At 43.2% G+C, this 27,278-nt stretch overlaps 1 protein-coding gene across 5 annotated transcripts in view; it reads left to right on the top strand.

Annotated features, from left to right (window-relative positions):
• The window catches only part of tead1a (TEA domain family member 1a), a 228,495-nt gene that overhangs the window by 182,644 nt on the left and 18,573 nt on the right, over positions 1-27,278 (top strand). For all 5 annotated transcript variants that reach the window (XM_060928321.1, XM_060928318.1, XM_060928320.1 and 2 more), the window contains 4 exons: positions 1,252-1,292; positions 1,664-1,719; positions 1,821-1,945; positions 22,141-22,314. In XM_060928321.1, the coding sequence (XP_060784304.1) occupies positions 1,252-1,292; positions 1,664-1,719; positions 1,821-1,945; positions 22,141-22,314 (396 nt within the window). The remainder of the gene's footprint in view (positions 1-1,251; positions 1,293-1,663; positions 1,720-1,820; positions 1,946-22,140; positions 22,315-27,278) is intronic.

Consider the following 27,278-nt stretch of genomic DNA (forward strand, 5'->3'; position numbering starts at 1 on the left):
TGGGAACGATGATGGTCAACAATTGGTCTCTGGGAGCGATGGCGGTCAATGAAACGATTGGTCTCTGGGAACGATAGCAGCCAATGATTGGTCTCTGGGAATGATGGCAGCCAATGATTTTTTTTCTTTTCTCTGGGAGCGATGGTGGTCAACGAAACGATTGGTCTCTGGGAACAATGGTGGTCAACGAAACGATTGGTCTCTGGGAACAATGGCGGTCAACGATTGGTCTCTGGGAACGATGGCGGTCAACGATTGGTCTCTGGGAACGATGGCGGCCAACGATTGGTCTCTGGGAACGATGGCGGCCAACGATTGGTCTCTGGGAACGATGGCGGCCAACGATTGGTCTCTGGGAACGATGGCGGCCAACGATTGGTCTCTGGGAACGATGGCGGCCAACGATTGGTCTCTGGGAACGATGGCGGCCAACGATTGGTCTCTGGGAACGATGGCGGCCAACGATTGGTCTCTGGGAACGATGGCGGCCAACGATTGGTCTCTGGGAACGATGGCGGCCAACGATTGGTCTCTGGGAACGATGGCGGCCAACGATTGGTCTCTGGGAACGATGGCGGCCAACGATTGGTCTCTGGGAACGATGGCGGCCAACGATTGGTCTCTGGGAACGATGGCGGTCAATGAAACGATTGGTTTCTGGGAACGATGGCGGCCAACGATTGGTCTCTGAGAATGATGGCGGCCAACGATTGGTCTTTGGTGTCACTGGAAAAGTTGCTAGGTTTGTTTCAAGGCTCTTGTTTTAAAATAAAGGTGCTCTAAAGTCCAGCAACAAAATCACTAATTTGTCATCACTGATTATACAGGTTTGAAGCTTCATGGTGACTGAAGAGTTCCTGAAACAGTATCGACAGAATATGCTCCAGGGAAATGAGTTGAAATGCAAAAAGTTTGTTTTTCCAGCGTCTTCCCTCCCACTTCCGTTATCAGTGAGTTTGGAGTAAACATGTTTTAGGGCTTTTCTCTCTACAGAGAATCATGATAAAATCATGCCTATGGTAATCTCATATACACTACAGATACAGTGAATCGAGGGGAGTTTGAAAACCGCTGCAGTATCTTGTTTAAAGTTCTGCCCAGAAGCCCAGCAGCACAAAGCTCCACACCAGCTCTGTACTTCCACTGAGAATCCACATGATAAATCGCGGCATGTCTGCTTTGAGAGCGTAGCCAGGTTTTGTTCTGCCGCTTTGTTTAGTGAGACTCTTTTTCTGTTTGTTCCGGGTGTAGTTTTGGCAGCTGCCGACGGGCCATCCTGGATCCTCACAAGAGTGAGTAAAGCCCTTAACGCTTGACGTACAGTACATCATGTGTCTTTTAAAACCAGAACAGGTATGAATATGGGTTGCCTTTCTGACTGGGGCTCCAAAATACCCCCTCAACTCCAAAACGCACCTGAATTTAGGGATGATTTATTGATGATCGATAATCATAAATCCCAAACAGATTTGAGAATTCAGCAGCACAGTGGTCTAATGTTATTTACTCTTAGTTTAAAATCGTGTGTTTGTTTAGGGGTGCTGAGGTTTAGGAAGTTCATTTTCTCAGACAAAGATCGATTCAGAGTTTAGGACAGAGTCCTTAGAGTGTACTTTAGCCAAAGGCGAAGATGTCCTGACTGCTGTGTCATGTGTTTCCGCAGCATTAAGCCGTTTACGCAGCACGCCTACCCCATTCAGGCCGCCACGGCATTATCAGGTACACTGACACGTTTGGTTAATTCATTACACCGTAAATCAGTTTGTGCAGAAGGAGGATGATAGGGGGTTCAAACCAGCCCTTGTGTTTGTGTGTTGCAGGTTATGAGCCTCCCAGAGCTCCTGCAGCAACTCCTCCACCGTGGCAGGGACGCTCCATCGGCACGAGCAAACTGCGACTCATCGAGTTCTCCTCGTTCCTGGAGCAGGAGCGAAACCCAGAGTCTGTATGTTCACTCATCAGCATTCAAAATAAATGAACTGTAAAATAAAGTAATTGGCATTTCGGGCACAATAAAGGTGATGATATACCGGTACGGGGTAACTTTTTGGGCTTTTTGCTGGCAACCAGGGCAACAACCAATCAGATAAGACCAAATCTGTTGCCAGGGAGACAGACACCACAAAGATGGGCACTGAAACATTTTCAGCGGGCACTTTCGTCTTGGCTTCAGCCTTTATTTATTTCACTCAAGTATGTATCACTTCTTCTGGAACAAAACTGAATAGATACTCTGGTCAGGGATCCCAGACGTCCGCTATTTAGCGGAATTCCGCTATTTTCTAGCGAAAGTTGTTTTTTTTTTTTTTTTAAATCTCTTGTATATCCATTAAAAATATGTTTAACCCTTTGGTGACTGACCCCTTGAAAATGGTTCCTCCAGGAACCATGACGTTTCAGTTGTCAAGACAACGGAAAAACTAAAATACAAATACAAGAGCATTTTGTTTTGTGCACAAGAGCATTGTGACGTATCTTTCTGTTTTTGTATTTTAGTTTTTCCGTTGTCTTGACAACTGAAACGTCATCGTTCCTGGAGGAACCATTTTCAAGGGGTCAGTCACCAAAGGGTTAAGTAAAATGACCAGCAGAATACGTTCTGATTTGGTTTGCTTGTTTAGCGATGTTTTCGTCAGCTTCGTTTGTTCTCGTTGACATTCGGGAACACTCGGAAGTTAAATTGATGTAAATACCGCGAGCAGTGTTGCCAGATTGCGCGGTTCCCCGCCCAGTTGGGGGGTTTCAAGTGCATTTTGGCGGGTTTTGAACATATTTTGGGCTGGAAAACGTCAGGAGTATCTGGCAACACTGACCGCGAGACTGTACGCGATAGAACAAGAAAACAATACGGCTGCGCCCATTTGCTAGAAAACATGTTTTAACTCCGTTCATGCTTTTGTTTCTAATGCGTTGAACTTAATTCAGAGCACTGCAGGAACATCAGAAAAGCAGAAGGAAAGATCAGAGAAAACTGGAGGAAAGACAGAATGCACCCCAGAAAAGAGCATTAAATTCCTTTGCAGTGAAACCTTTCAAAAAGAGAGGTTTAAATCAAATATCTCCAGTATTTGCTGTACATATGTATATATCTAATATTACTGAATCATTGATTTCTGCTCATATTCATGATTTTTGAAAAATGAATGTGGCTTATATTAGACTAGTTTTGACATTTAACTTGAAACAAAAAAAAATAAATGAGATGAACTATGGATACTATTGTTATAACAAAATCAGTGGAATATTTAGGCAAGTATATTCTTCAAAGCTACATTTTCGTCTAATTTTTATATATTTTTTTGCCATTTATGTCATTGATTACAAAATATGGCATCAAATACCGTAGATACACATTATGGTTAAATTCTGTTGCTTTTCTATGTTAAATCTATGTAAAAAATGTGTTCTATAGCATCTTTAAATGTTAAAATCTCAACAGCTTCAGGCAGCCCCCTTGACCCCTGCTGATAGTTTCTCATCTCATCTCATTATCTGTAGCCGCTTTATCCTTCTACCGGGTCGCAGGCAAGCTGGAGCCTATCCCAGCTGACTACGGGCGAAAGGCGGGGTACACCCTGGACAAGTCGCCAGGTCATCACAGGGCTGACACATAGACACAGACAACCATTCACACTCACATTCACACCTACGGTCAATTTAGAGTCACCAGTTAACCTAACCTGCATGTCTTTGGACTGTGGGGGAAACCGGAGCACCCGGAGCAAACCCACGCGGACACGGGGAGAACATGCAAACTCCGCACAGAAAGGCCCTCGCCGGCCACGGGGCTCGAACCCGGACCTTCTTGCTGTGAGGCGACAGCGCTAACCACTAGCCTACACCACTGTGCCGCCCGGTGATAGTTTCTTACATTCCTCTATTTTTTTCAATTACTGCTGGGATCCCTGTCTGGTGAAAAGAGAATTCGCCATTATTTTGACATTTAGAAGTCAAAATAACCGCATTATTCTGTTAACAATAAACACTTTAAATCGCTTTAAAAATGCGATTAGCCTTAATCACATGTTTATTATCTCATCTCATTATCTCTAGCCGCTTTATCCTTCTACAGGGTCGCAGGCAAGCTGGAGCCTATCCCAGCTGACTACGGGTGAAAGGCGGGGTACACCCTGGACAAGTCGCCAGGTCATCACAGGGCTGACACATAGACACAGACGACCATTCACACTCACACCTACGGTCAATTTAGAGTCACCGGTTAACCTAACCTGCATGTCTTTGGACTGTGGGGGAAACCGGAGCACCCGGAGGAAACCCACGCGGACACGGGGAGAACATGCAAACTCCACACAGAAAGGCCCTCGCCGGCCCCGGGGCTCGAACCCGGACCTTCTTGCTGTGAGGCGACAGCGCTAACCACTACACCACCGTGCCGCCCATGTTTATTATTATTTTTTTTAATTTAACCTTTATTTTACCAGGAGAGAAGACCCATTGAGATTAATAATCTCTTTTACAAGGGCGTCCTGGCCAAGAGGCAGCACAGGTTACAAATTACAATTTACAGGAGTCTGATTAAAAGAAAAAAAAAAATCATTTAAAACAATTGCAAATCAGGGACGCCGTCTCAAGTGCTCTCAGTCTGGAGTTAAAATCGCTCAATGGAATAAGTTCTTTTATTTTTAGGTCCTTTTGCAGCTTGTTCCAGGTGGTGGGGGCAGAGGAAACAAAAGCTCTTTATCCCTGCTCTGTGCGGACGGATGGGACAGAGAGCAGCAAATGATCATTGGAGTGCAGGCCATAAGAGTCAAGGTTCCTCAGTGTGATTAGGTTACTGATGCAGGGTGGCAGTAGTCCAAGTATTGCCTTGTATATAAAGGTATACCAGTGAGTCAGCCTCCTGGTAGACAGTGACGACCATCCGACTCGGGAATATAGTTCGCAGTGATGGGTCAAGGCCCTACAATTACCCCTTTTCCACCAAATCAGTTCCAGGGCTGGTTCGGGGCCAGTGCTGGTGCTGGTTCACAACTCGTTCAACTTGCGAGCCAGCTGAGAACCAGTTTGCTTTTCCATCGCTCGCAGTGCTAAGCGGAGCCACGTCATTACGTCGCTGTGTACGTCAGTTACGTCGCTGTATACGGAAGTTACGGTGCTACGTTTACATAAACCTTGGCGCGAATATCAAAGCAAAAACAACACAGAAGAAGCAGCAGCAGCAACAATAATAATAATGGATGACTTTGCGTTTGTACAGCTGTTGCTTCTTGTCACTTAAAAAAAGGAAAAAAAAAGTCATGGACCAGAAGACGCTCCTGAGGAGGAGAAGGAGCTGATGGAGCTCCTGAAAGACTTTCTTTCTTTCTTTTTTTACATCCCGAAGTTTGTACAGTTTTGCCCTCGGGTTCCACAAGTAGTCGCGCTCTGGATGTGAATTAGATTAGACAGTAAGTTCGACAATCTCTATTACAACTCTCAAATTTAGAAAGAAAGAAAGCACAACTTTATTCATCACACACTTGTGAAATTCCTCTCTGCATTTAACCCATCTGAAGCAGTGAACACACACACGCACGTGAGCAACGAGCGCACACACATACCCAGAGCAGTGGGCAGCCATGCTAACAGCGCCCGCGGATCAGTTGGGAGTTTTTTTTTTTTTTAAATCATAAGCTGCACATCACTTTTAACTTGCCGCAAGAAAGCTAACATTATCCCTACGTAGTTAGCGATAACTTTCAGCTAACTGTTAGCAAAAACCACCACTAGTTAGCTCATCTCATTATCTCTAGCCACTTTATCCTTCTACAGGGTCGCAGGCAAGCTGGAGCCTATCCCAGCTGACTACGGGCGAAAGGCGGGGTACACCCTGGACAAGTCGCCAGGTCATCACAGGGCTGACACATAGACACAGACAACCATTCACACTCACATTCACACCTACGCTCAATTTAGAGTCACCAGTTAACCTAACCTGCATGTCTTTGGACTGTGGGGGAAACCGGAGCACCCGGAGGAAACCCACGCGGACACGGGGAGAACATGCAAACTCCGCACAGAAAGGCCCTCGCCGGCCACGGGACTCGAACCCGGACCTTCTTGCTGTGAGGCGACGGCGCTAACCACTACACCACCGTGCCGCCACACTGAAAAATATTTTGAGTTTTGTTTTATTAAGTGACGCTGAGAAAGCAAGCCACTCACTGGCGTGTACGTTTTTCAGTTTTTTTTTAATTATTATTTTTCTTATTTTATTTGAGAAACAGATTATACATGTTGCTCTTAACCGTGTCATCGTGTTAGCAGTCTTTACCAACAAACCAAAGTAAAATGATTTTTTTAAAAAAAAGGAAAAAAGCACCAGTACTCATATCCATCGCCTTACTCCGATAAACACGTACCTGATCAAGTAGGCAAATTCAAAATGAAAGCAAAAAAACCCAGCATATAAGCTTATCTACGCCGTATACATACTCTCATATACATCTCCATTCCCTTCATCCATACACATCCAATCATATTCACAAACCCTGCATACAGTACATATTAACTATGCATATTATTTAATAAAGGGGAAAAAGGAAGATAATAATATAAAAAAGTGGGGGCAGGGGCCTGATAGCCATAGAGGACTGCGTAGACCAGGCAGAAATTGGACTTGCACTACCGTTCAAAAGTTTGGGGTCACCCAGACAATTTTGTGTTTTCCATGAAAAGTCACACTTTTATTTACCACCATAAGTTGTAAAATGAATAGAAAATATAGTCGAGACATTTTTCTGGCCATTTTGAGCATTTAATCGACCCCACAAATGTGATGCTCCAGAAACTCAATCTGCTCAAAGGAAGGTCAGTTTTATAGCTTCTCTAAAGAGCTCAACTGTTTTCAGCTGTGCTAACATGATTGTACAAGGGTTTTCTAATCATCCATTAGCCTTCTGAGGCAATGAGCAAACACATTGTACCATTAGAACACTGGAGTGAGAGTTGCTGGAAATGGGCCTCTATACACCTATGGAGATATTGCACCAAAAACCAGACATTTGCAGCTAGAATAGTCATTTACCACATTAGCAATGTATAGAGTGGATTTCTGATTAGTTTAAAGTGAGCTTCATTGAAAAGAACAGTGCTTTTCTTTCAAAAATAAGGACATTTCCAAGTGACCCCAAACTTTTGAACGTAGTGGAGAGCAGTGAGAGACTGCTGACAGCAGCACGGGAAGGTATGCCTGGCTGTCGAGAGAATTGTAAGGAGTTTTAGAAAAGAAAGTGCAAGGAACGGCTGAAGGAAGTCCAAGAGAAGCAACTTCATAGCCAGTTTTGAGGGAGATGGATGGGACCGCAAGTGAGAAAAGCTAGGTGTGTGGTTAGAGAAGAGTCATCTGAAAAAACACACCGGAGGACTGATCATGGCCGCACAGAGTCGGTCACTCAGGACTAATGCGATCAAGTCTCAGGGAGAATCCCTATGTAAACTGTGCAGGAGTAAGGATGAAACCGTGAACCACCTTCTAAGTGAATGCCCCAAGCGAGCACAGTCAGAGTACAAACGTCAACACGATAATGTAGCCAAGGCCATCCACTGGGATCTGTGCAAGCAATATGACAAGAAATGCGAGGAGAATTGGTATAATCCCAAGCCAGTTATCGAGAACAGCCATGCGACGGTATTGTGGGATTTTACGATCCAGACGGATAAGAGGCTCCCGCACAACAGACCCGATATTGCGGTGGTAGACAAGGACGAGAATGTGTCTCGCATCATTGATGTTGCTTGCCCAGCTGATTGTAGGATCACGTTGAAGGAGGACGAGAAGATCGAGAAGGATCGTGATCTTGCTATAGAGGTCAAGACCCTATGGAAGATGAAGAAAGTTGTTAGTAGAAGAAACCTTTATTTGTCACATGCACAGTGAAATTTCATCCTGCCAGAGCAGTGGGCAGCCACACCAGAGCGCCCGGGGAGCAGTCAGGGGTTCGGTACCTTGCTCAAGGGCACCTCAGCCCAAGGCCGCCCCACATCAACCTAACTGCATGTCTTTGGACTGTGGGGGAAACCGGAGCACCCGGAGGAAACCCACGCAGACACAGGGAGAACATGCAAACTCTGCACAGAAAGGCCCTCGCTGGCCGCTGGGCTCGAACCCAGAACCTTCTTGCTGTGAGGTGACCGTGCTAACCACTACACCACCGTGCCGCCCAATTGTTATAGGAGTGCTGGGTAGCTTCACCAATAGACTAGAAGGATATTTGAGCAACATCCATGTAGGGTTGAAACCCTTTACTATGCAGAAGACTGTTCTGCTTGGATCAGCGAGGATCCTCCATAGCGCCCTGCACTGCTGAGCCTACTTGTTGTGGCCAGCACAGGACTCACCAGTACATACGTACTGTGAAGGAAATCACAACAATAATAATAATTACAAAAAAAACCTGGCTGTTTATATGTATACCTTGGACTGAGAATAGTCTAACTCCTACGTAAAAACAACAAAAGAAACCAAACCAGTGGAATGGAGCCAAACATAGGGGGCGCCATTGTGTCGAGTTATTCAATATCTTGTCTAAAGGTTGTTACACATACATGTCAACCTATACGGAATGTCCGTGTTTTATATGGATTTGATTCAATAAACGTAGTATACGGGCATACAAATAAAGTTATACAGATTCTTTAAAAAAAACTTCAATATTTATTTAGAGCTATAATCAATTCCCACGATGATAAAAGAGCGCATAACATTTACAAACGTATTGTACACCACAGACAGCACACACAGCCAGTAAAGAGTCTTATGAAATCGCGCGTTATCTTGTGGTAGCGAGACTTCGTTCCACTTCTGATCATGCGCACACCGCATTGCGAGAATCCCGCCAACCGGGAAGTAACATTTTGTTTGAAAAGCGTATTTCCACCTGAGCAACTTTCAGTATGAAACGATTCTGAACGGGCGCTCCGGCAAGATCAACACAGACACTTGCTGTGACATGCAGCCTCGTGAGGTATTGGTGCAGAGTGCTAAAAAAGCTGTCATGGAGTACAATTCAGAACATTAGAGTGACACTTTGTGTTTTTGTCAAACATTGGAGCTTTGTATTCATTCTGAAGGTTTATTGTTATTAATATTGAATAAAAAGTAACTTGGATACATCATTGTTAATTATCATTCAAATTTTAGGTAAATTATTTTAATTTGCATCTTATACGGATTTTATAAGGGAAATACGGATTTTGGAGGTTGGTTATACAGGTTTGATTGACCAAAGGTTGACATGTATGGTTACATAATTTCTCCAGATTTTCCAGGATCTTTCAAACTTGTCTTGTTCAAGCCTCAGAATGAAAGTTAGCTTCTCCATTATAAAAATATCCCGAACCACCTTGACCCAGTCCTCTATTGTAGGAGAATCTATCACCAACCATTTCCTCATGATTGCTTTCTTACTCGCTAATAGTAAAATATTGTACGTGTATTTAACAGAGGTGGACAAAGTACCCAAATCCGTTACTGAAGTCAAAGTACAGATCCCGCTGGTCAAATGTGACTCCGATACAAGTGAAAGTTGTCCAGTCAAATTTTTACTTAAGTTAAAGTACTGAAGTACTTGCTTTTAAAAATACTTAAATATTAAAAGTACATTTTCTGTCAACGCATCGTTGTATTATTGCCACAACGCTTACAAAACCTAACGCCTCTGAAGCAACCGACTGGATTTATTGACTAGTAGAATAAACACCTGGTAGAATGTTACAAAATGAAACACAACTTAATCATCAATAAACTGCTCGCTAGTTTTTCTCTTTGGCTACTGGTAAAACATATGTAGTAGCTATAGTAATTGCGTAAGGTCACAAAAGCTACAATGTTAACATTACCAAAGACAGAAATGTGAATTCACAAAATGAACGCATGCTGTGCCATCATGGTGGTTTAACGTTAAGCTAGCTAGTCAGTGAAACTCCACCTGACGCTAGCAAACTCTTTTCAAATTCAAAATCATATCGGGTCGCTAACGTTACTAGAAAAGAAAGATTTCTACATTCTGTTTATTTGGCAAGATTATGCTAAAACATATTTCTGAAAGCACTTCAGATAAGTTAACGTTATTCATGTTAGCGTAACTCCGTTTTTACATGCTAACTAACAGTGTCCAAGTTAACTAGCTATGTGTTAGCGTTAGCCGTGGACAAGGCTACGGCAACTTGGCGGGCAAATCCTAGAAAGTCATTTGACTAACCAGACTGCACAGCTATTGCAACGTTATCGCTAGCTCTAAAAGCACAGACAACTTCACTGCAAGCTTCCTCTTGGAATGAAATGTTTCCATACGTTTACATATGCTTCTGCAGGTTGGACGGCGAGTTTTTGGAGGCCATGATGTGGTTCGTTTTAAGCAAACAATGCAAACATTTAAAACGAAACGAATCTTTAATCCTTTCCCCAGAAGAACTGCCTCCTTCCATTCTGCCATCAATTGGTCATGTTCAAATAACGCTGCTGAGAAATCACTGAACTTGATTTTATACAGTCCATGGACGTGACCTTAGTGATTACTGATAGGCTGTCTCAGTGTCAACTGCGAAAAAAAAAAATCACGTTTTAGAAAAGAAAAGAAAAAACCATCCACTTTCAAAGCCGCTTCATAGTAACGAGGACCTTGACAGAAATGTAGTGGAGTAAAAAGTATGATATTTGCCTTTCAAATGTAGTGAAGTTAAAGTCATAAGTTTCCCCAAAAAAAAAAAAAAAATACTCAAAGTAAAGTACAGATATTCAAAAGGCGTATTTAAGTACAGGACTCAAGTAAATGTACTTTGTTACTGTCCACCTCTGCATGGGCGGATCTACCGGGGTGGCATAGGGTGGCAAATGCCACCCTAAAAGAAAGCCTTGCCACCCCTGCTGCCACCCCAGTTGGCAGCGACAAATTCAAAGAAAAATTACGGCCAATTTGACATTTACATGCGCAAATTTCCAGTGTCCGAATGCAGCACGAGATAACACCAGAGATTGGTTGTTTTGGAAAATTGAGAGGCGCGAAGCGAGGGAGCCAGGAGTTGCGAGGAAAGGGGTAAAAGCTGATTAACTCTCTATCAAGAAATGAAATTATAATGAATGTACAGTGCTAGCATAGTTGCGATGCTGATTTTGAGAGGATAAAAATCAGGTTGGAGAAGGTTATTTAGCTAACTATACATGTAATGTTAGCTAGGCCTGACATTAGTTTTGCGTAAAGTCGGCCACAAAAGTTAATATTGATTCAACGTCTGTCAAGGAAAACATTGTAAAGTTACTTTGAATCCTATATAAAGTCATAAAGACTTACACTACGTTCACACTGCAGGCTGAAGTGACTCAAATCCGATTTTTTTCACCCATATGTGACCTGTATCCGATCTTTATTGACAATATGAACGACACAGATCCGATTTTTTTCAAATCCGACCCAGGCCGTTTGGATATGTGGTCCTAATTCCGATTCCTATCCGATCTTTTCATATGCGACTTCAGTCTGAACCGCCAGGTCGCATTCATCTGACTTACACGTCATCAACAAGCCACAAACGTCACTATTCTGCGCTGAAGTCGGCGGCCGGTCTCTCAAAAAAAAGTTACAACAACATGGCGCATGACATCAATGCGACTCCGCACCCACACGTTCCTTTGAACAGAGGTTGCAGTCACTACCCCGCAGAACGCCTGAGCCAAAACCCTTGCCCTCTTCCTTCTCAACCTCCTCCTTAACATCAGGCTATTGTGCATGTTCTGGCTCCGTCGCAACAACAACTGCATCATCGCCAGGTACTCCATGCTGGCTACTGTCATACACAGGAAACTTTAGGTTACTTCCGTAAACACTGGCCATGCTCACTGCGTGTGACGTCGTCGTATCCTGCAATGCGCATGCGGAACACTTTTAGGTCGCTTTTCGTTCATACTGAGGATCACATACAAGTCGCATATATTTGTTAATGTGAACGACCTCACAAAAAAATCGGATTTCACAAAAAAAATCGAAATTGAGCATTAAGCCTTGCAGTGTGAACGTAGTGTTATTTGCGGTTGACTATGACAGAAAAGAGACTATCAAGTTTGGCTATACTCAGCATTGAATCAACGCGCACAAAAGCAGTAGATCTTGATAAATTTGTGAAGCGTTTTGCTGATTGTTGGGTCAAATTTTATTATATGTAGATTATGATCAGAATATGAATCAGAATCAGTAGGTTAAATCAGGATATATGTAGATATATGTAAGTTTAGTGAAATATTAATTCTTAGCTTATTCTGTGTCATAATCTACATATAATAAAATTTGACCCAACACTCAGCAAAACGCTTCACAAACTTGGGATTGTTGGGTCAAATTTTATTAACCGACTGATTCTGATTCATATTCTGATCATAATCTACATATAATAAAATTTGACCCAACAATCCCCCCCCTTTAATACTAATCACAGTATTAACTAGATTTTAATTAGATTAGTGTTGCACCCTAGCAGGACGATAATATACATTGTTCTCTCTATGCAGAGGTTTGCGGGTAAGACTATTTATCATCTTATGCATTCTGTCCGTCAAGCATCTCAAAATGCAAGGGCCCAGGAAAATAAACAAAAGAAAAATCACCACTACAGGGATGCACATAGAAAAAATAGCAGACCAATTACCAAACAGTCCAATTTGACCCAACAATTTGACCCAACACTGAGCAACATGGAAATCGCCGCATTCAGCTGTTGTAGGCATGACGAGTTCATGTTATGCTCACTGGTGAGCCTTTACAAAGCGTGAGAAAAAAAAAAAACTATAAAATGTGACACTGGTGTAAATGGTTTAAATCATGCCGAACTTGAAGCAGTGTTGTTATTGTTGTTTTTTAGTGTCTGTTCTTTTGCATATACAGTATAAAACTGTCCAGAAACGGTATAGACCTCATCTGAGAATGTGTGTTCTTCGCGAACAATAAAAGCATGAGATTAAGTTTGTCTGTATGAGTTTGTAAATGGCAGCCCGTGCCCTTTTGTAGTGTGTACATACTATTTGTCATCAAACTGTGATTAAATTCAGTATATATACGTCTGTAATACGTTGCCACCCCTCAAAAATTCCTGCCCCCCCTCTTGCCACCCCATAAATACTTTTCTAGATCCGCCCCTGCACCTCTGGTATTTAAGTTTTAAGTTATAACTTATGCCTTTGTTGAATCTATTTTATTTGGTCCAGCAGTTTAAAGGGGCAGTGAAGGTAGATTTTTTTTATCATCAAAATTCTATTCATCTCATTTTATTAAATATCGGAACGCATTTTTGATCGCTATTTTGTCGCTGCTATAGCAAGTTGAGTGTTTGAAATATGCTCTGTAATAAATCAGTCCATATGTCAAAGCAATGGCTGTAAACGAGATTCGTTGAGACCTGTGCGAGACATCGTAGGACGGAAGTAAAACGTACAGCGGAAATCAAAGCGACCGACGTCTGCCAACGTTGTCAAAAGACGCGCGCGCCCTCTTTCGAACGCTGATGTAATCAAGCCGGAAGTTTTGTTTGTTTTGATAGCAATCAGGAAAGTTTGAAAAAAGTCTGCAGTAATCGTCATTTAAACTCGTTTTTGTGCAATACTTCGTTTGGAAAACAGTTTTCAAAATGGTGGCGCTGACACCTAAACGTTTTGAAGTCTCGCACAAGTCTCGTGAAGATCGTGCGGATAAGCGACGCCTGCCGTGGACCAAACGAGCTAAATTCAACACGGCTAAAAACCGAACAGGTTTTTATAAATATAATATTTAATTGTGATTAGTTGCCAATACGAGTCACGATATAAGGTTACTAAAACCGAAAACGTCATTGAATAACACGTTAATTAAGAAATAAAGCAAGTTTAAAAATGACTTTGGTTCCCTTTTAAATGCGTCGGAGTTTATCGCCTCGTACTGGCAGTTCGCGTCTGTTTCATTTAATTGGTTTTAAGTTCAAGATGAATGAAATGTGCTAAGGTGAGCAGAATATGAACCCGAATGCAGGTCCTTCAGCAGTGGAAAAATGCAGAGAATCCTGCAGTATAATTGCCCGCTGGTCATCAAGGCCCTGAACACTACCTCCTAACCCTCGGTTATACATCATTCCGTTTTCTGTTGTGCATTACAGCGATACCAAAGTCAACATAAAGCGTCTCCTTTTCCGAATCGCAAAACAAAGAGCACATCCTGTTGCTGAGGCTCGAGCCAGGTTCATGTAGCGTGTCAACAAGCTTTGTGTTTCTGTGCCGTGAGCGTCGTTCAGTCCTCTCCTTCTCCGACAGCAGACCTGAGTGATCCGTCACTCTGGCAGCGCGTCTATGACCCCGTTTTTTTCCCCTCTGATTTTGTGAGACAGCAGCTATTCATCTAACATGCACAGAAGAAAAATAAAAATGATTTGTATTCACCATTCAGTTGTCATGTAACCATAACAATACATTTCAGTGGAAGTGCATGGAGTCAAAGCCGAGGCATAATCGCTGTCTGCACAATCTGAATGTAGGATTGAGGGGGGGAGGGGCAGCAGTGGTGGACGATTACTTCACGTCGTGTTTTGAAATATGGCGTTCATTATGACCACGTTATTTATTACAGCTCAGAAAAACAGTTCATTAAGAACAGAAATATCAAAACTCAACTATTACAGTATTTAGGAAAATCTAAATGAAATCTAAATTTAGTTTAAAAATAGTTTAGTTAAAATGTATATACAGTACTGTGCAAACGTCTTTCATACAAACCAGTGGCAGTTGGCCCATAGGGGGCGCTCGGGCGCCGCCGCCCTCCCAGATGTGGAGGGAAAAAAAAAATTATTTAAACAACATTTCCACCGACAGACTCGTATCATTTCTCTTCTTGGGTGCTCGTCAAAGCGCCCCAGAAGTGCAGCGAAATAGCCAATTGTGTATGGTTGCTCGGGAAAAATAATCAATATTTGGCCAATCAGCATCGCCGAATTTAATGGTTTTGGGGCGCTGGAAATTTCACCCCGCTACAGAAAATGTAGCTCACTCTCTCTCTCGGGTGCTCCCTCTCTCTTGGGTGCTCCCTCTCTCTCCCTCTCTCTCGGGTGCTCTCTCTCTCAGGTGCTCTCTCTCCCTCTCTCTCGGGTGCTCTCTCTCGGGTGCTCTCTCCCTCTCTCTCGGGTGCTCTCTCTTGGGTGCTCTCTCTCTCTCTCTCCCTCTCTCTCGGGTGCTCTCTCTCGGGTGCTCTCTCTCTCTCTCTCTCTCTCCCTCTCTCTTGGGTGCTCTCTCAGGTGCGCGCTCTCTCTCTCAGGTGCACTCTCTCTCGGGCGCGCTCTCTCTCTCTCGGGTGCTCTCTCTCTCTCTCGGGTGCTCTCTCTCTCGGGCGCTCTGTCTCTCTCTCTCGGGTGCTCTCTCTCTCTCGGGCGCTCTGTCTCTCTCTCTCGGGTGCTGTCTCTCGGGTGCTCTCTCTCCCTCTCTCTCGCTCTCTCTCTCTCTCAGGTGCGCTCTCTGTCTCTCTCTTGGGCGCTCTCTCTCGGGCGCTCTCTCTCTCGGGCTCTCTCTCTCGGGCTCGGGCTCTTTCTCTCTCTCGGGCTCTCTCTCTCGGGCTTGGGCTCTTTCTCTCTCTCGGGCACTCTCTCTCGGGCGCTCTCCCTCTCTCGCTCTCTTTCTCTCTCTCGGGCGCTCTCCCTCTCTCGCTCTCTTTCTCTCTCTTGGGCGCTCTCTCTCTCTCGGGCTCTCTTTCTCTCTCTCTGTCTCTCTCTTGGGCGCTCTCTCTCTCTCGGGCGCTCTCTCTCTCGGGCTCTCTCTCTCTCTCGGGCTCGGGCTCTTTCTCTCTCTCGGGCACTCTCTCTCTCTCGGGCGCTCTCCCTCTCTCGCTCTCTTTCTCTCTCTTGGGCGCTCTCTCTCTCTCGGGCTCTCTTTCTCTCTCTCTCTGTCTCTCTCTCGGGCGCGCGCTGTCTCGGGTTCTCTCTCTCTCTCAGGTGCTCTCTCTCTCTCTCTGGCGCTCTATCTCGGTTCATACTGGACAATAATCACACATCTTTCTTGTCATGGTTTGTATTCACAATAAGAGTGTCAACACTGTGTTTGTTTCTCTCTGTCTCTCTCGTTTCACAGAAATACACCTAGCTCAGAACGCGCGTGCACACACACACACACACACACACACACACACACCTCATTTCATAGTCACTCTCTCACAGAAATCTTACACTCACCTTAGAATCAGACACACACACCACCTCTCTCTCTCTTTTCATACAATCACTCAGTCCCACACTCACCTTAGAAACCTTCCCCCCTCTCTCTCACTCATTCACACACACATACTCTCTCTCTCTCTCTCTCACACACACACACACACACACACACACACACACACACACACACACACACACACACGCCTTCGCACACTGTTGATTTGTATAGATTCAGCTGAAATCATACCCCTGCTGTAAACTTCTCTCAGGAACTTGAGTATTGTATTGTATTTGATCCCGTTCCTTTCCAAAGCATAAATGGAGCCTAATAAAGCTGTAAATTGTTAATTTACTTTATCTGTGAAACTGCTGATTTTGAGAAGGAAATTAAATTATTACTGTTGAATTGTTGTCATTTTCTGACTGTTCATTTGAATGCTTATACTGGACTCGGCAGGGAAATCTACTGGCACTCACCAGCACCACCAAGAATCTTTCTCACCAGCCGCCACTGATACAAACTTTGTTAAAGATTTCTATTGTATGACTTCTACATTATCGAGTCAGTACAAAAACATTTTAGAGTTCCACACGTTTGTTCATTTTCCAGCACAAAATTAAATGTTACAGGAAAAAAAAAAGTTCTATCTGAGCAGCATATTCCACTTTTAAGAGAGCACTTTTCAGATTAAAAAACAAAACATGAAGCCTACTGCAAAAGTTTTGGTGCAAAATGAAGGAGTGTGACAGTCAAAGTGTCCAGAAGAACTGGGGCTGGTTCTGGAAGATGCTCAGTAAAACCTACACCTCATTTCTGCATAAAACTGCACTCACTGGACCTGAGACTACTCATTTTATTTTATTTAAAGCAAAGAGTCGTCTCACACCAAATATTGACTGGATTTATTCATTCATTACAGCTTACTGCTTCCTGTTTATAGTATTTTTTTTTTTTAAATGTTGAAACCTTTAATTTCATTATTTTTGAAGCCATTTTTGGTCTACAGCATTTCTTTCCATGTGCCTAAGACTTTTGAACATTACTATATGTACAATATTACAATGATTCACGATATCTCAGAAAAGTGTATTGTGACGTCATTTATCATGATGGAGGTTATATCATTAAATCGCCCAGCCGTATATCGGACAACGTCAGCATTAAAGGGATCCTCCAGCGGATTGATTTTCACACTTGTTTGATGTAAAATTAGTCGTAGGTTTCAGAAATCAAACTTTCATTTTCGGAGGCCAGATAGTTGTCAAGAAAATACCGCCAAGTGTCTTGTCGCGCTGCGAGTTGAGCCGTTTTAAACTGAGATTTTAGAGCGCGCAGCCACACACACACTTTCTGTAGATCATGTAAAAAAAAAAAAAAAAATTTGCAGCGCAGAGTCTCATGTCTGATCCAGTTTCTGTCGGTGAGACACTGCTACAGCTGAGCAAGCACACTTTGTATTTTCTCTGCAGAAATGCAGTATAGTTCCAGCTTGTGCTTTCTTTTTAGCATCATTGTGGCATTTATATTTTTAAAAACTGATAAATTTGTTAAAAATACTAGTAAAACAAAAATGTAAACGGAGAATATAAAGAGCCGAGTTGCTCCAAGTGACCACAACCTGATGTCACTGCATACGTCACTACCACAGGAAGCCCATCCAGTATTGGTTTCAAAAAAAAAAAAAAAGGGATTTTTTCTTGGCAACTATTTGGTCTCTGAAAATGAACTCTACGAAATCTACGACTAACCGTACATAAAAAGCATCATGTGCAATAATGTCCCCCCCCCAACATTATATGCAGTATTTACTTTCACCATCAGGTTAGGCTACGTTTACACTAGACCGTATCTGTCTCGTTTTCTTCGCGGATGCACTGTCCGTTTACATTAACCCCCCTGAAAAAGCGGGGAAACGGGAATCCGCCAGCGTCCACATATTCAATCTAGATCGTATCAGCTCCGGTGCTGTGTAAACATTGAGAATACGCGAATACGCTGTGCTGAGCTCTAGCTGGCGTCTCATTGGACAACGTCACTGTGACATCCACCTTCCTGATTCGCTGGCGTTGGTCATGTGACGCGACTGCTGAAAAACGGCGCAGACTTCCGCCTTGTATCACCTTTCATTAAAGAGTATAAAAGTATGAAAATACTGCAAATACTGATGCAAATACTGCCCATTGTGTAGTTATGATTGTCTTTAGGCTTGCCATCCTTCCACTTGCAAGTAATAAGTGATATGCGCTGGGATCTCACACACAGCGGCTCAGTCCCGAATCGTGGCTTGTTCACTTCACTCGCGCGCTCTGTGAGCTGCGCAGGGCCGGAGTGCGCACCCTCCAGAGGGCACTCGCTGTTCAGGGCGGAGTGATTTGGAGCGCAGGATGCCTGCGGAGCCGAGCGTATCTGCGTATTGGTGTTGCTGTGTGCACGGCTAACGGTTTTAGTGTAAACGCGAATCGTTTTAAGAACGTTAATCTGATGATCCGCTGATTCGACGTAATGTAAACGTAGCCTAGTCTCATTTATGTTATTTACCAGCTGGGAGGTCTGTATGGTGAAATACCATGACCGAGGTCAGTATTCAAGGCCGAGGTCACGGTATTTCACCATACGGACCGACCTTAAGCTGGTAAATAATATATTTATTTTTTCTTTACCAAATTCTAACAGAAAACGAGAGCGCCCGAAAGGGAAAACCGAGGCGATCCGCCATTTTGAATCCTCATTCACGGCTGTAATGCAAATGGCTTCCTCCTCGGTATACAAGTGCACTTCCATGGCAGGAAAAAAGCTACATTTTGCCGCCTATGTAGTCCCCTATTTATACAAAATTGAGTCATTCAGGATTCAGCCACATTTTTGCTCGGCATTAGCAACAGTTAGAGGTTTTTAGCTTTCTCCTGAAATGTTCTTTTATTTCTTCTTCCTCAGGGTAGTAAAACTCGCTTTCGCTGTGAACACTGTCGTTATCGCTATCCATGCTGTAAAATTAATGCTATTCTCCTGAGAAATGCTGGCAAAAATTTATAAGATTTTTGATATTATAAATAAATCTTATAAAAAAAAAAAAGCTAAATGTTGACAAAAAATTCTACCATGTTTTTTGTTGTGAACAAGCGAGTCGCCAGAGGTCCATGACTGGGGTCCGTATCGTAGGATACGGACCCGCTTGCCAGCCAATCAGAGCGCAGGATTTGATGGAAACCACACCATGAAAGAAAAAAAAATATATACTTTATTTCTATTGTTAGAGTGCTAACTATCTAGACACTGGTTTTTTTTTTCTTCTTCCTCTTAGTTTTGTAGTTTAGTCCCTACAGTATTTCTATTGCTATTTTATTGTTCTATTAGGCACTGTTTTTGTGGCTACTGCCTCATAGAAGCGAAGCGAGGCAGTAGCCACTATGTCATCACGTTTGTAAGAATGAGTGGAACAATAGCGCACTGCAGATGCGCATACGCAGAAGCATTACAATCACCAGAACGGCGACTCGTGATCTCGCAATACGAACAGAACCCAAAACCCAGAAGAATGCTTCATGTGTTTAAGGCTTTGGGTGATCTTTATATATACACACACACACACACACACACACACACACGTATTCCTGAACATCCCATGGCGCACCATTAAAATCCATTATCAGAAAATGGAAAAAGAAATATGGCCCTGGAGAAGGACGTCCACCAAAACCAGTGAAGGAAATAAATGCGGGCATTCTTTAGAGAAGCAACCAAGAGACCGAGGGTAATCGTCAACATGATGCTACCACCACCATGTTTCAGGGTGATGAACAAACCTGGGTTTCTGCCAAATGTCAAGCTTTGTGTTAAGGTCAAAAACTTCTAGTTTGGTGTCATTAGACCTGAGCACCTTTTTCCACACATTCCACACAATAATAAAATGGTTTATTTGTTCAGTGGTGGGTTTCCCAAAAGCCTCTTAACGCTAAGAGCATCTTAACTCGGAGAGAGTGCGTTCTTTGTGCTGCTCGCTCTACCATTTAACGATGATCTGTGTTATGATGCTTTTGGGAAACTCCGTACAGATCTCTTCAGATCCTTCAGAGTTACCCTCGGCCTCTTGGTCGCTTCTCTGACTCACACCGTCTTTAACCAGTCGCTTAGTTTTGCTCGATGGCAGAGTGTTTTTTTTTTTCCTCCCACCTCTATATTCTTTCCATTTTTGTGGCTACTGCCTCAGAGAGGCGAAGCGAGGCAGTCGTCACTGTCATCGTGTGGTAAGAATGAGTGTAACAAGAGCAAAACTTCGTAACCAATCAGCACTTATCCTGATCAAGTTCGAGTACCTGTTCTACTTCTTGATAAACTTCATAGTCAATCAGAACCAGAAACGAAATAAGAGAAACCTCGTTATAACTTCGTAGTTTCGGAAGATAATCGGCAGATAAAAAGAGAAACGAAATTCACCTCGTGGTTCGCCCAGGCTACTGATTCGATATCTTGTACGTGGGGTTTATTTTAAGAAAATTTACCTTTTGATTATCACAGCTTTTGTTTGGTCCTTCTGAAAGATCAAATGAAAGGTTTTTTAAGTTTTTTTTTTTTTTCTTTTTAAGCTTTTTTGGCTGATATATTGAGAAACCGATATCAAACTTCTGCTATTTGCTTTACATTTTTTTTTTTTTTTTTTTATTTTAGAGACTTTACACCACACTTGTGAAACAAAATGTGCTCATTAGTACTAATGCTTGTGTCACAGTGCCTCGTATCTTGCCATGTAAGCGGCGTGCGGGTCAAACGCCAAGAAATGAGGCGTATTTTGTCCATAATTAAAGTCCTGTGACGTACACGGCATGTGTGTGGCGTTTCTGGGGCTTGTATGGGGTTCAAGGGACGTAAAGTTGTGGCGTACTGAGGCGTATGTGTAGCGTATGATGCGTTGCCGCGGCGTAACCGTTTCATTGGCGTGGCGTTTCGTTCTTATTGCTGCTGTGTATCTGCGGCGTTCGCTGTCATTCGTCACAGTCAAGAAAGCATCATGCCAGCGAAGAAGTCAGAACCCAAGAAGGGCAAGGGAAGAGGGACGACATCAGCTGCATCCCAGCCAGCCCTGGAGCCACCTTCATCAGACACGTCAACTAAAGGCGGCACGGTCGCCTCACAGCAAGAAGGTTCCGGGTTTGAGCCCAGCAGCTGGCGAGGGCCTTTCTGTGCGGAGTTTGCATGTTCTCCCCGTGTCTGCGTGGGTTTCCTCCGGGTGCTCCGGTTTCCCCCACAGTCCAAAGACATGCAGTTAGGTTGACGTGGGACGGCCTTGGGCTGAAGTGCCCTTGAGCGAGGTACCGAACCCCTGACTGCTCCCCGGGCGCTCTGGTGTGGCTGCCCGCTGCTCTGGGTGTGTGTGCGTGTGCTCACTGCTTCAGATGGATTAAATACAGAGGATGAATTGCACTGTGCTTGAAGTGTGCATGTGACAAATAAAGGTGGTTTCTTCTTCTAAAGCGTTCGCATGGCGTAATAGGTGTTCGAGCAACGTTCCCGCTACGTCACTGCTGCGTAGCTTTCGTTTTTACGGCGTACACGTGACGTGACGTATCAAAGCTGCTACGTATTTTTAAGTGCGGACTTAAAAACACGCCGCACCCTGGAGAGGTCATGTTACGCATCCTCGAGTATTAGCTACGTTTAGAGCATCATTGATAACGTATATATGCGATAACAATTTTATTTATAAGCAGTAGCCACGTATACCGATAGGGTACCTTTTTTTTTTTTTTTTTAGGCAATTATTTCTTGTACGGTTTTATTTTGCATACAGTTAAGAATTTCCTTCAGGATTAATAAAGTTTTCTCTCATAAAATAAGTTTGAAACTCAATCCACTGGAGGACCCCTTTAATAACCTGCTATAAAGACAGTGATGATTCATCGAACGCTCTGTCTCTGCATGAATACTTGACCTGACCGTCATATTGTTCTTGATGAAAGTGACAGCAGGATATTTATGTGCGTTCTCTGCAGTACAACAAGCACCTGTTTGTTCACATCGGCCAGACGAGCCACTCGTACAGCGACCCGCTGCTGGAGTCGGTGGACATCCGCCAGATCTACGATAAATTCCCTGAGAAGAAAGGAGGCCTCAAGGAGCTTTTTGGGAAAGGACCACAGAATGCCTTCTTCTTAGTCAAGTTCTGGGTGAGTCCATTAAATCCATCGTGCATGTTAGAGCTCCACGTGTTACAGCAGGGTTGCAACAGACTATAACCGTGCACTGCTGTTATATTACTGTCATCACGTCGTAAAAATAACGTCATCGCAGAGCCAGAGTTCATATTCTAAGATCTGGCCAACGGTTATCCATTTTGATCAAGCTCTAAGGATTCTTCACTCTCCCAGGGCTGTGCGGAATTCTGCGAATCCGCGGATTTCATCGCAAAAATACCATTTTTGTAAATTGTGTATTTAAAAAAAAAAAGTCATGGGGGTGTCGTGGCTCAGGTGGTTAAGGCGCCATACCATGAATGCGGGCGACCCGGGTTCGATTCCGGCCCGAGGTCATTTCCCGATCCCTTCCCGTCTCTCTCCCGCTCATTTCCTGTCTCTACACTGTCCTATCCAATAAAGGTGCAAAAAGCCCAAAAAAATATCTTTAAAAAAAAAAAGTCAGGGGTGGGGGTACTCTGCTAATTAGGGTGCATGAGTTGCCCCCTAAAAATGAAAAGTTCCTCCGATCATGATGCGTTTTTGTTTTTATGTTCCTTTTGGTAAGAAAACACACTGGATGAAATATTTTGACAAAATTCAAAAGTTTAATGGTGGCACCAGGAGCTCAAAGTTATGGAAAAAGCTGCTATTTTATGACTTTTCTGACAAAATTTCGATCACTTTTCATGAGGCACCTTATAGAGTATACCAAATATCTTAGATCCACATTTTTAGTCCATATTCTAAATATATTATCAAGCACAGTTTGAGTTTTAGCTGTTCATTGAATCATTGTTCAACTACTTTTAAACAAACAATAAAAATGTATTATGAATCACATTAATGCTTCTCAATCCCTCGCAAAGGTTCTTAACATGATCTCTGGCTCACAAGAAATCAGTAAACGGAGTCCGACATTGTGATTCAAACCTTACGCGAAAACATAAAATAAGCGTTTTTTGGCAAAAAATGAACCTCATGGTGCCACCGTTAGACTTTTGAATATGGTCAAAACATTTTACAGGATGTCTTTATTGGTGAAAAGGAACACCCAAACAAAACGCATCAGATTTTATGAAAGTGAGGGCAGCTGATGCACCCTATTGTCGACATAACCAAAATGATTTCACACACTCTCTTGTCACATTAACGAGACAAAACAAATCCGCTCATCCCGTTACTGAGAAACCAGAAAGCCGTGTCGGTAAACTCAATTAGCGCAGCGTAACCGTCATTAAAATAGGGGAGGAAAGAGAAAAAAAAAAAGAAAATCCCCATATCAACAGGTACACACGTTCTTAAAATCTGATTGTGGCACTTATACATGCCCCCGGTTTAAGCTGTTACCATGGAAACGATAACGGTTGAGGATTACTATAATTAATTGAAATATATATTTGAGTTGAATTAAACTCCGAACTACAGTCAGAGTCTAACTGCTTATGGAAAATTAATCAGCACAGTATCAGAATCGAGGATTTAACAGCGCAGTGGTGAACGCAGCGTTATAAAATATGGCTCTCGTGAACACGAACATCCTGTATACAGCAGGGCTTTGAACCGGTTCAAGGAACGAAAACGAAAACCGGGAACTTTTTCTATTTCACATGGAACAGAAACGAAACCAGAAACTTTGTTCCGGAACAGAAACGCTTATTAAACATAATGGTAACCGGTTAATACCGGTTTTTATTTCGTTCCTCAAAGTTTCCGTAGCCTACAAATAAAAAAGTCATTCTTCTCCTGCGCAAGTTTCTATGACCCGCTGGGGTTCACTTCCTGTGTGACGTTCGCTGACTGAATGGAGAGAGCGGGAGGGTGGACTACTATCACGTCTCCACATCTTAAATAAGAGGTAAATATTGCAGTCTATCGTTATTCAAAAACGTCAGTTTCAAACACGATATCAATATATTTGTCCACGTTAATGAGAGGCTCGCGAACATTAAATGACGTTAACCTCTGTTAGCCTATCAATGCATAGGGCCTGACTAGCCTTTGGTAACACACTAAACAAATTCTCTTTCATTTTTGGCACTTTTTCTGTTTGTGTAGATGGGAAGACATACTGAGAGTCCAAATTGCCAACATTTGAAATAATTGTTTTGAATTATTTCTTGTCTTATTTAATGAAGGTTGTAATAGAATTCGTAATTAACCGTTCCGGGAATGAAATTTTTTTTGTTCTAACCGGTTCGGGAACGTCTATTTAATGGTGGAACCCAAAACCGGAAACGTTAAAATTCCGTTTCTGTTCGGAACGAACCAATAGGAAAAAAATTCTGGTTCAAAGCCCTGGTATACAGTATTATCATCATAAGTTACAATTATATACGATTGTATGTACTTTGTTGTACCGTTGTTCTGTATTTGTTTAAGGAGGGGTTGTTTTGTTTTTATTGTCATACAATGCCAAACGGTATCAGGATATTGTTTTTGGTTCAGTGTTTTGTTGGATCTAATGTGTGGGCGAGAATCAGAGCTGAATGAAAGCTGCGTGCACTTTTTCAGCACTCTGTGTGTGTGTGTGTGTGTGTGTGTGTGTGTGTGTGTGTGTGTGTGTGGAGTAAAGAGCTACAGGCATCACGCTGTAGGCCATACACACGCTTTGTTTAAACACCTGCTTTTCTGGGCCACAGGTGCTGCAGATCAGGGACCTGGAGACCAACACGTGCACACACACATACATGTGTGTGCACGCACACACACTCGTTCTCTTTCTTTCTTTCTTTCTTTGTGTTCCCTGAATGGATCCGTTCTCCATCTCTGGCACCTCTCTCTGGAGATTCACACTCATTACATGCTCAGAGTGGAAGAAACATCTAATATAGAGGGCTACCGCGTGACGTCACCGGACCGCGAGATTTTGTTAGGGCGCCATATTGGAACCAAGTATATACATACTACATACAATATAAAACAAAGTACGTGCGAGAGTGAAGTGACACGATGGCTGATAATTCGGGTTATGTGAGTACATTACCAGCTGCAGAAAGGGCACGGTATGTGGAGAAACTGGCTGTGATTGATGGGTTTGACCCATATGATAAGACTCGCGGCAAGGGAGAATGGAAACATAAGGAGGACCGGACACCAATTCTGCCATCTGTTTGCTACCCAGACATTGTAAACTATTTGTTGTTTACACCCAGTGCCTACACTGCTGATGACTTGAAAGCCTACAAACGGCTACAGGCTTACAATTATGTTGTTAGTGGCTTGGTTCGTGATATTACAGCTGTTATTAAGAATAACCTACACATAGTTATGGCCAAGGTAATCTTGTTGATATTTATCTTTTCAGTTGAAAAATTAATACTTTTTGTTACTATTAAGGTATCCATAATTTAGGTTAATTTATCCAAATTATACATATGTATTTATGATATATGCCTACACAACAACTATGCTTTATTTATATAATAGGAGGGAGAGCAAGCCTCAAACCATCCTAAATTATTATTATTATTATTATTATTATTAAATTGTAGAAGTCTGGGAGGCTTGCTCCTCATACAGTTATCAACTTGGGGCCAATTTAGCATGTTTTAAATCTGAATTTCTTGCGTTTGCTTACCTCAAAGTGTCCGCAGATCATGCACAGACTTATCCATTATATCCAGTTTTTTGCCAAGTCTCACACAGGTTTCTTTCAAGTCTACTGTTGGGCCAATAAATAATAAATAAAACAGCTCAGATTTGTTTAAGTCGTTTGCCACTCCACTTTATTTTCGTGGGTTCACATACCGCTGCCGTTATTTCCCCCAATCACGAGTTTGTTGGTCTTCCAATATGGCGCAGGGTCTGTTTACTTCCGGTTTCGGGTGACGTCAGTGAAATCCCTCTATACTGCTGCACTCGACTTTACTTCAGAAGCAGGAAGTCGAAACTTGAAATAACGTTTTCAACCCCTGTACGTTTGAGCTATAAAGTGGGGGGGGCACAGACGCCTTCGTGTTTGTCTATCGTCAGCAACAATCTATCCAGCGAGCTGCGATGAGGGGTGTGTGTGTACCTCGTCAAAGCCGTAGTCAGAATCCAGGTTTTTATTAGTGTTGGAAAATAGAAAAAAGGTTTAAAAAAGTCAACAAAATAAAGCTGTGAATGGTCCGAGTTTTGTTCCCCCACTGAGTGATGCGATGCGATTAAAGCTGGGTTTTTCTCCTCTCGCGATAGTCATTCGGATCTCAGAGACGGTGTCGTAGTCGAGTCGCTAAACCTCGAGTCCGAGTCCAGTCTCGAGTCCTGAAAGAAAATTTCCAGTCGAGTCCGAGTTGAGAACAAGACTCCAACCGCACCATTTGACGCTGGCTGTTGCTGCTTCGACTGTGTTGGACTTGCGTTACTGCTCGACTGCGCCATTTTAGTTCACAGATAAAACGCTTGTTCATCGCTCAGCAAGCAAGCCCCGCCCACTATCAACAGAGCAATGAACATAGCGTGTCACTTCCTTCTCTGGGTGGAGTCTCACCAAATGATTGAAGTTCGAGGTCGTCCTCGTCGTCTCTTCGATAGTTCTTTTACATTTGGAACACACAGCAGTGCATGTTTTTTTTTTTTTTTTCTTCCCCCACCGCGCGAGAAGTCTGTATAAGCAAAGCAGACAATCCTAGGGGCATTCTCATCTCATCTCATTATCTGTAGCCGCTTTATCCTGTTCTACAGGGTCGCAGGTGAGCTGGAGCCTATCCCAGCTGACTACGGGTGAAAGGCGGGGTACACCCTGGACAGGTCGCCAGGTCATCACAGGGCTGACACATAGACACAGACAACCATTCACACTCACATTCACACCTACGGTCAATTTAGAGTCACCAGTTAACCTAACCTGCATGTCTTTGGACTGTGGGGGAAACCGGAGCACCCGGAGGAAACCCACGCGGACACGGGGAGAACATGCAAACTCCACACAGAAAGGCCCTCGCCGGCCACGGGGCTCGAACCCGGAACCTTCT

This window comes from Neoarius graeffei, chromosome 8 (assembly GCF_027579695.1).
Source record: "Neoarius graeffei isolate fNeoGra1 chromosome 8, fNeoGra1.pri, whole genome shotgun sequence".
Classification (NCBI taxonomy): Eukaryota; Metazoa; Chordata; class Actinopteri; order Siluriformes; family Ariidae; genus Neoarius; species Neoarius graeffei.